The sequence below is a fragment of the Triticum aestivum genome, chromosome 4A, assembly GCF_018294505.1.
Source record: "Triticum aestivum cultivar Chinese Spring chromosome 4A, IWGSC CS RefSeq v2.1, whole genome shotgun sequence".
Classification (NCBI taxonomy): Eukaryota; Viridiplantae; Streptophyta; class Magnoliopsida; order Poales; family Poaceae; genus Triticum; species Triticum aestivum.
This window is the reverse complement of record NC_057803.1, coordinates 751150969-751160076: the sequence shown is the minus strand read 5'-3', so window position 1 is coordinate 751160076 and position 9108 is coordinate 751150969. Positions and strand designations below refer to the sequence as shown.

The 9108-nt window shown below is 45.3% G+C and overlaps 1 protein-coding gene across 1 annotated transcript; it reads left to right on the top strand.

Annotated features, from left to right (window-relative positions):
- The first annotated feature begins 763 nt into the window (after positions 1–763).
- Positions 764–7906, top strand: LOC123088631 (uncharacterized). Its single transcript, XM_044510840.1, has 2 exons — positions 764–3650; positions 7387–7906. Exons 1-2 carry the CDS (start codon positions 2498–2500, stop codon positions 7473–7475), a joined length of 1242 nt encoding a protein of 413 aa, XP_044366775.1. The 5' UTR covers positions 764–2497; the 3' UTR covers positions 7476–7906.
- The last annotated feature ends 1202 nt before the right edge of the window (positions 7907–9108 follow it).

Below are 9108 nucleotides of genomic sequence, written 5' to 3'. Positions count from 1 at the left end.
GGATATCTACTAGAGATGTAACTTCTCTCAACTGTAAGGTTCTAGGTAGATGAATCATGATGATATATCCACAAACAAGGATGTACACACTGTCTATTCTTATAGGCTGGAACTCTGCCACCAAGGTCAAAGCCTTGGTGAGGTCAAAATTCTTCTTATTCGCAACCAATATTTGGACATGCACAAAATATATTATGAGAACCTTTATATATGATGATATTTGCAACTTCAGCTTCCCTTACCAATCCATAAGGGATCCTTGTCAGTCCAAATGGATTGTTTGAAGAACTTGGCTGACATCCAGCTCCAAACAGACCCACTAGGCTATCCAATTGTGAAAATAAAAATATCACTAGCAGAATCAAGGTTCTCCAAAGGTACAAAATTTGTATGTTCTCAGTTCAACATCTGATTAATAATGGCAATAGATGTGCATGAAGTACCTATCAGCAACTGCAAGGACTATACCTACCAGCCTCTGTTTTTGGGAACACTTCACCAGAGAACCTGTTCTGCAACTGTTGTCCCAAACAGTGCTTCGGCAATCTGTTCTAGAAGGCCGTTCCTCAAAGCATAATCCAAGCGAGTGAAGTAATTTCCGTAACGATCAAAGTGGCAAGATCTGACATGGCCAATGCAGCTGCGTCTTTGACGACTGGGAATGGATCATCCCCTCATTTATTCCAAAAACAAGGGTCAGCCACTGCAACAACATTTTCCAGAAAAGAAGGATGACACCCGGCCTCTCTGATTAGGCTCCCACCCCTCCTCATGCTCCCGCTCCCACCCCTCCTCCCCGCCTCCACACCACCGACACCACCACACCGCTCGCCGCCGGCGGCTCGCTGCATCGACACCCGCGGCTCCCCTCTCGTGGTTGGGTTCTCCTCCCCGAGGCGGACCGGGCCGTGCAGCGCGGGACTGCAGGTGGCGCTGAGGTCACCGTCGAGCCCCGCATCGTCCTTAGTGCTTTGCACCGGTGATGGCGTCGCCTGGAGGAGACGGAGTGGCCTCAGATCGGGAGATCCAGCGGCTGATGGCGGAGGTGGCGAGGTTGCAGGAAGGGGAGAGGCGGGCGTGGACTGCGGCGACCCGGGCAGCGTGGAATGCAGAGATCACGTCGGGGCTGGTGAGAGAAGCTCGTATGCATCTGGTGCTGTGAGCCATGTCGCGGACAAATCAGGAGGAGCGAGATCGACTGTTTGCGAGGGGGCAGCCACTCACGCCAGATCTGATTCTGGAGTGGGCTTCGGAGGAGGCATCTTCTACTTCCCGTGCTCAGAGGGCGAAGTGGAGGTTGTTCAGGCATGATTCGAGCTAGATAGTGTAACGTCGTTGGTGCGGAGGAGATCAGACGTCGCCGGTGTCCCAGGTTTCTTGCTGGCCCATTCGGGCGCAGAGCCGCTTCCCCACTGCTGATGCTCACGGCAGGGGGCGGGTTCAAAATCTGCGCAGAAAGGGCTGTTGAGGGGCCCGGGCAGGTGGGGATTCCGGTGGAGGAGTTGGCCTCGGTGGTCAACGAGGAGGAGGAGGAGGTGGATGCGGGCTACTTTGGTCAGCTGTGGGGATCTCCATGTTCCCCTCCTCTCCCACTTTCCCCACTTCCCCCCTTCCTCCAGATCCAGATCCGGGGCGATGCTTGGGTGCGAGGCTGGACCCTAAGGAGGATGAGATACCAGTCTGGATCCAGAAAAAGCAGTTTGAGGCCAGAAATTTCTCTGTGGTAGATTGTTTCCCTGCGAGTGAAGAAGACTGTCAGTCCAACAACCGTGTCAATTTTAGCTGTAGCAGCTCGCCGTGGGGAAGAGGACCGCGGCTGAATTTTGCTGAGATCCAGGAGAAGGTCGCGATGGCTAACGGCAGAGGTAGGGGGAGGGGGCGAGGTGCTCGCCCAGCTTCTTCGCAGCAGCAACAGGGGCCGATGCCAGAGCCGGGGGGGGGGGGATGCAGCAATTTGGGTATCCACCACCGTTCTTTGGCTTCCCTGGGGCTCCTCCGCCGTGGATGTTTGCAGGAGGCTACCCCCTACCCGACCCCTCCCATGGTTCTTCAGCAAGGGCAGCAACGGGAGCAGCCAGGGGCCCAGGGTCAGATGAGGCCGCAGGCATCTGATTCTCAGCTGAGGAAACAGGGAAGTGGCAAGCAGCAGGCACTTCAGGGTCAGGGTGGTGTGGCAGGGAAAGATAAGTTGAAGAGGAACTTGGATAAAGGAGCAGGTGGAAATAAGGTTCAGGCTCAAGTGCAGGGGGTGAGTAGCAGGGAGTTCACAGAATATGCGCAAGTGACATGCTTCAATTGTGGTGACCCAGGACATCATCAGGCCGCATGTGAATAGCCGAAGAAATGCTTCATATGCAAGGCCACTGCACATCAGGTTGAGACTTGTCCAGTCAAGAGGAGGCCACATCAGGTGGCTAAGTACATTGGCAGTGCTGCCCCAGGCTTGGGATTTTACCATGTAGAAGCTCCTGATCTGGGTTCAAATGCTCTGGGGAGTATGAGGAATTGTGGTATTGTGTATGTGGAGGATGGAGAGTTATCTAAGGAGGAGTTGATCAAAGAGTTCTCTGAAATTTACAAGACCAACTGGCCTTGGCAAGTGAGGGCTTTGGGAAGATGGTCCTATGTAGTTAAATTTCCACCACATATTTCAGTGGAGCAAGTAGCTGGATACCCTTGCTTTGGGCTGACAAATCCAGATATCACTGTGAATGTGGAGGTGTGGAAAGAAGAATTAAAGGGCATGGAAGATCTCAAGGAAGTTTGGGTCCAGGTTAGAGGGTTGCTTCCAAGATGGTGTGAGTGGTCTGTCTTAGATCAATGCACCTCAGCTTTTGGGCTGTTGATTGACTTGGACTGGCAGGGGATGTTTCAGTCTCTGTTTGAATGTGTTAGAGTTAAAGTTCAGTGTAGGGACCCCACCAAAATCCCTACTGAAAGAGTGTTTTGCATTGGAGGAAAAACATTTAAGGTGAGGATGACTGTGGAAGTTCCTATAGTGGATCTAGTTAGCAAGGATGCTGAGGTTAATGGAGGAGGTGATGATAATAGAGAGGATCCAAGAAACCAGAAAGATATGGATACTGATGGCTTGGCAAATCAGAATAACACTGCTAATGATTCTGCTTCTGGAAGTAATGGAGGGTCCTTATCTGGAAGAGGAAATGGCAGTGGAGCTGATTTCCAGAAAAGGTCTATTGATGGTAATGCTAGTAGTGAGTTTAACATATGTTTTGGGGAGGTTCAGGCTCAAGTTTGTGATGTGGGTTTGGATATCTCTTTTGTGATGCCTATGGAAAATCCTGAAATGGAAGCCACTACCTTCATTTTCTCTGAAATGCAGCAATTGAATGAGATGGCTGGGGAACTGGAAGATCTGGAAATTGCTACCCAAGAGGTTGGTGTGATGACCCAGGCTGATAGCCTCCCTGAGGATATTATGCCCACTTTTCACTCTCTTGGTGATAATGAGGTGCTTCAAGAGAAAAAGGTGCCTGAGGAACAGGGGGTTCAGAAAAGGACGAAGCAGAAGAACTGGGGGCCAGTGCAGGCTGCCAGGAAGAGTACTAGAGTTCTTGGTAGTCAAAATACCATTGAAAAAGCTCAGCTACTAAAGATGAAACAAAACCTTGAAATCCCTACTATGAGAGGTATTGCTTCAAAAAACCCCTTATGTGTTCTTCCTGTAGATGAATTAGTTGGTATGTCTGGTAAAGTTGGTGTTAAAATTGGAGAGGACTTGTCTTCTTAGTCTTGTAATTCCTTTAGTAGGTCTAATGATGGTTATGAAAATACTGAGAGTAGTAACAATGTAGACTTTGACCCCACTGTAGATGAGGAGTTAGGTTGGACTCCTGTGAAGAGTAGATGGGGCAAGCACCCCAGAAAGAGATTCCAATGAGATACATCTTCTGGAATGCTAGGGGCATTATGGCCCCTGGGAGAAAGAAGTGTATTGAGGATATGATTTGTCCTTTAAAACCTGCTTATGTGGGTTTTCAGGAAACTAAGCAGAGTAGTTTTTCTAGGAATTACCTTAAGAATTTGCTAGGTTGCAGGAATTTTGAGTGGAATCTTTTGCCCTCTAATGGCTCTGCTGGAGGCATTTTAGTGGGAGTAGATTTAGATTGCTTTGATATTATTAGTTGGGACATTAAGCTTTTCTCTGTTAGTGTGATAGTTAAGGATAGGAATAAGGATTTATTGTCTAGAATTACTACAGTCTATGGTCCTTGTTATGAGGAAGACAAGTCTGCTTTTCTTTCTGAATTACATAATTTGTTTTTAGATTGGTCTGGCCCTGCCATTATTGGGGGTGACTTTAACCTGGTTAGATCTATAGAGGATAAGAATAATGGCAATATTAACTTTAGATGGGCTGATAATTTTAATTCTTGGACTGATATGTGGTCTCTGGTGGAGATCAACATGTCAGGTAGGTCATATACTTGGGGGAATAACCAAGATAATTTGATTATGTCTAAGATAGACAGAATTTTCTGCACTACTGAGTTTGACGTTGCTTACCCCCTGGCTAATGCTAGAGTGCTACCTAGGGTTGGTAGTGATCATACTCCAGTAGTATGGGAATCTGGTTCCAATGTGGTGCATAAAAGTTGTAGTTTCAAATTTGAGAAGTGGTGGTTGACTAGGCCTGACTTTAGAGAGTTAGTGAGTAAAGCTTGGTCTAGTAGATGTAATAGCACTAATCCTGTGGATGTCTAGCAACACAAAGTTAGGGCCTTTAGGAAACTTGCCAAAGGATGGAGTAGAAATCTAGAAGCTGCTCTGAGGAGAGAGAAGAAAGATCTTATGGAGGAGTATGATGCTCTGGATATCAGGGCTGAACTAGTGTGGTTTCTAATGAGGATAAAGTAAGGATGGGATACATCCTGAAAGAGTTGCAACATGTGTGGGAAATTGAAGAGATTAAAGCTAGGCAAAGATCCAGAGATAGGGATATTCTAGAAGGTGATAGGAATACTGCTTATTTTCAGGCAGTAACTAATCAAAGGAGGAGGAAAAAATGATACATGTTCTGGATGGGGAAGATGGCCCAGTTAGTGATAGTGAGGGGATGAAGAAAATAGCTGTAGATTACTATAAAACTCTGTTTGGTTGGGAGCCTAAACCAGATATTCATCTGCAGGATGATTTCTATAGTAGTGAGGAGAAAGTGACCTCTGAGGAAAATGCTAGGCTCTCAGAGGATGAGATTAAAAATGTTGTGTTTAGCTCTTATTCAGATGGAGCACCTGGCCCTGATGGGCTACCTTTTATGTTTTTTCAAAACTTCTGGGATATTGTGAAGGATGACCTTGTTAGTATGTTTGATTTTTTGTTTGATGGTAACCTAGACCTTTTTAGACTTAACTTTGCGATGATTACTCTAATCCCTAAGGAAAATTAGGCCAGAACTATGAATAAATTTAGGCCTATTAGTCTGCTTAATTGTGTGTTTAAGATCTTTACTAAAGTTCTCACAATTAGGCTTGCTGGGGTGATTGGTAGGCTTATTTCTGATGTCCAGTCTGCCTTTGTGAGAGGGAGGTATATTTTGGAGAGTGTGGTGTCTGCACATGAGGTAGTGCATGCAGTACACTCTTCTGGCAGACAGGGGCTAGTTTTCAAAATTGATTATGAGAAGGCTTATGACAAAGTTAATCTAGAATTCCTTTATGAGATGTTAGCTTTGAGGGGATTCGGAAATAGGTGGATAGGTTGGATTAAAAGCATTTCCCAGGGTGGCTCTGTTGGAGTCAAACTAAATGGGGAGGAAAGTAACTTCTTCCTGACTGGTAAGGGGTTGAGACAAGGGGACCCGATGGCCCCACTGCTCTTCAATCTGGTTGTAGATGTTTTTTCTAAAATGTTAATTAAGGGTTCCCAGTCTGGGTTAATTAGAGGGCTTTGCCCTGAACTGGTCCCTGGTGGAATCATGTGTTTACATTATGCTGATGACACCCTGTTATTTCTAGAGAATGATAGTAGAGTAGCTTTAAATCTTAAATGGATTCTCACCTGTTTTGAGCAGGTTTCAGGCATGAGAATCAATTACCATAAAAGTGCTCTGGTTCCTATCAATGTTGATTCTAGGGAGTTGGAGGGATTCATTGATATTTTTCAATGTGTAGAAGGATCCTTTCCTATCAAATATTTGGGTATACCTCTTCATTTCGATAAATTGAGTAGAGAGGACCTGCAATTCCTGATTGATAAGATCCTAGCTAGGATAGCAGGTTGGAGGGGAAAGTTGCTTTCATATCTAGGGAAGATTATACTCATTAAAACTTGCTTAGCTAGTATTCCTGTTTATTTACTTTCCTTTTTTAAATTCCCCAAATGGGCTTTGAATTTGATTAATTCTCATATGGCTAATTGCTTGTGGAGTGACACTGATGGTGCCCACAAAATCCACTTAGCTAACTGGCCTTCTATTTGTATGAAGAAGGAGTTTGGGGGCATGGGGATACCAAATCTCCAAGATATGAATCTTTGCCTCATTGGATCTTGGGTTAAAAGGTACATAGCTGGAGAGGGGTCCATGTGGAGGAAGATTGTTGATAACAAATATAATACCAAAAGCCCAAATATCCTTTGCTGTCATGATCCACATCCTTCCTAGTTTTGGAAAAGCTTTTTGTGGACTTTGCAAGCTGTGAAGATAGGATTTAAATGGCAGATAGGTGATGGCAGCTTAGTTAGATTTTGGGAAGATACCTGGTATGGGAATGCTCCTTTAGCCACCCAATATTGGGATCTGTACGTTCTAGTGAACGAGAGGAACAAAACCGTTGCAGAAATCTGGGATGGTCAGGAGCTCAAATGCACCTTTAGAAGGACCTTCTCAGATGAACTGATGTCACAATGGTTTGAGTTAGTAGATATTCTCTCTCTGACTAAGTTTAGCCAGGAGAAAGACTCCTTAATTTGGAAATATGAATCTAATGGGATTTACTCTTCTAAATCTCTTTATGCTATTATTAACTTTAGAGGTGTTCATCCAATTTATTTGCCTGCTGTCTGGAGTGTTAAAATACCACCTAGGGTGCAAGGCTTTCTTTGGCTTTTTTCTCAATACAAGATTATGACTTGTGATAATCTTAGGAGAAGAGGCATTGCAAAGCCCCTGGAGTGTGTCCTTTGTAAGGAAATTGAAACTGTACATCATTTGTTTCTTGACTGTTTGGTAGCTAGGCTTATTTGGGATGAGGTGAAGGCTGTCTTCGATATTTCGGTTACTGATTTTGAGTCTGTAGCTAAGTTCTGGCTGTGTGCTAAAAAACACAAGCAGTTGAATGTTGTGAGCTCTGCAGTCCTGGGGGGCTGTGGAATTTTAGAAATTCCATTGTTTTTAATAGACGTTCTTGGATTTCTCTGAAACAGGTGTTGGGGCTGGTGTACCGTTATCTCAGGGATTGGACCAAGCCGTTTCAAGATCTCCAGGGGGAAAATGCAAGAGTTTCAAGCCCTGATTTGGGAGCGACTGAAGAAACCCTTGATGCTGGAGCCGGGCTGATCTGTCGCAAATGGTTTGAAGGCTCAAATGGAGAGGAAGGGCTATGGAGAAAGGTGGTGGGACAGGCTGCTCAAGGAGGGACGGCTACTCTTGAGTACCAACTGCAACACCCGGAGGAAGCTGATAGTATTCACGTGGTCAACATCGGGTGGCAACCTCTTTCGTGCTAGTCTTGCTGGTGTGCGGATGTACGCCTGTACTCCCGTTTGTCATGAGCCTTTCATACTGTCCTGATCAGCGGGCCTGAGTTCTTTTAGCTGGGTTGTAATAACTTGGAGTAGCAGTAGATGGATAGGTGTTTCTCTGCTTGAACCTGAACTGGTTTGAGTTTTGCTTTGGACCTGCTCGAACTTGTACGCTGATGGTTTCTCTCTATATGAAATGGAACGCGGGGGGGGGGGGGGGGGGGGGGGGATCCCCTGATTATCGAAAAAACAACATTTTCCACACGTGCTGCAGAATCCAAATACTTAACATGTTTTCAAAAAGCACACACAGCCTGCCAGAGAAAAGGCTCAGATTGGCGAACCAAATCCGAAGAAACATCACACAAAAGGAATCCTGTAGCAGAAAATTCAGACTTCCAGAGGAGGCACAGGCAGAAAGTAATGTGCTTGTTTCTGAATTTATGTATTCAGGATCTGTACAATCCTCAACAGGAATGTGACCTTTGGGAGATCCCTTGATGATGACGCTGTTAATTAAGTCTGTCTTCCGAACCAAGGTCCTGGGTTGCAAACTATATTGAGCTCCAGCGGCATAAGCTGAACTTCCTCTGATTTCCTCTGTTTTTCTCAACTCTGAATATTTGCATCTAGTTAGCTTCCTCTGCTTTTGCTCTGTTTTCTGAAATCTGAATACTTGCCACACCTCAGGATTATATACCTCAGGATTGGCAGGGAACAAAGTTACCGATCCAAATGACGGCTGCTGGATTCCTCAAACTCTTCAGTACAGTACTTAATGGCAGCACCTCTGGATTATATACCGTCTTCGGCAAAATCACAAATTACCATATAATTAACAAAGCACTCATGATAGTAATAATACTATTTCTTGTTTCATCAATCAAACACATAGCTCAGTTTATATATGTCAACAGCCACACGCAGCACACACCACGCAAGGCTGAGCACAAACCAATGTAAACTATCCGTCGTTTCTCAAAAAAAAAATATGCAAACCAGCCGGCTTGATGGCGATTTTTGTTGTTGTTGTTCACCATGTTACAAAGCCTTCTCTTTTGCCCAGCATATGAACTTGGCAAATCATCTGTGCCACGTGGCAACAACGCTGCCTATCTGCTCCGTTCTGTCTGGTCTTTTTTTTATGTCGTGTACTGGGTTTTGACACTCAGCAAATGCGTGGCCAAAAAAAAAAAGTCAGCAGGGAGCCCTTTGCTGGAAGTGTGTATGCCGAGTCCTTTGCCAAGTGTTTTTCGTCCTTATTTGGCACTAGGCTAACAATTCGATTCCGGTAATGATATGCCAGGCACTAAACAATACACATCAACTCTACAAGTCAGGTTCTAGTTACTGACGTGACAACCAACAACATGTTACAAAACTATGAGTGTGCATAGCGAATGT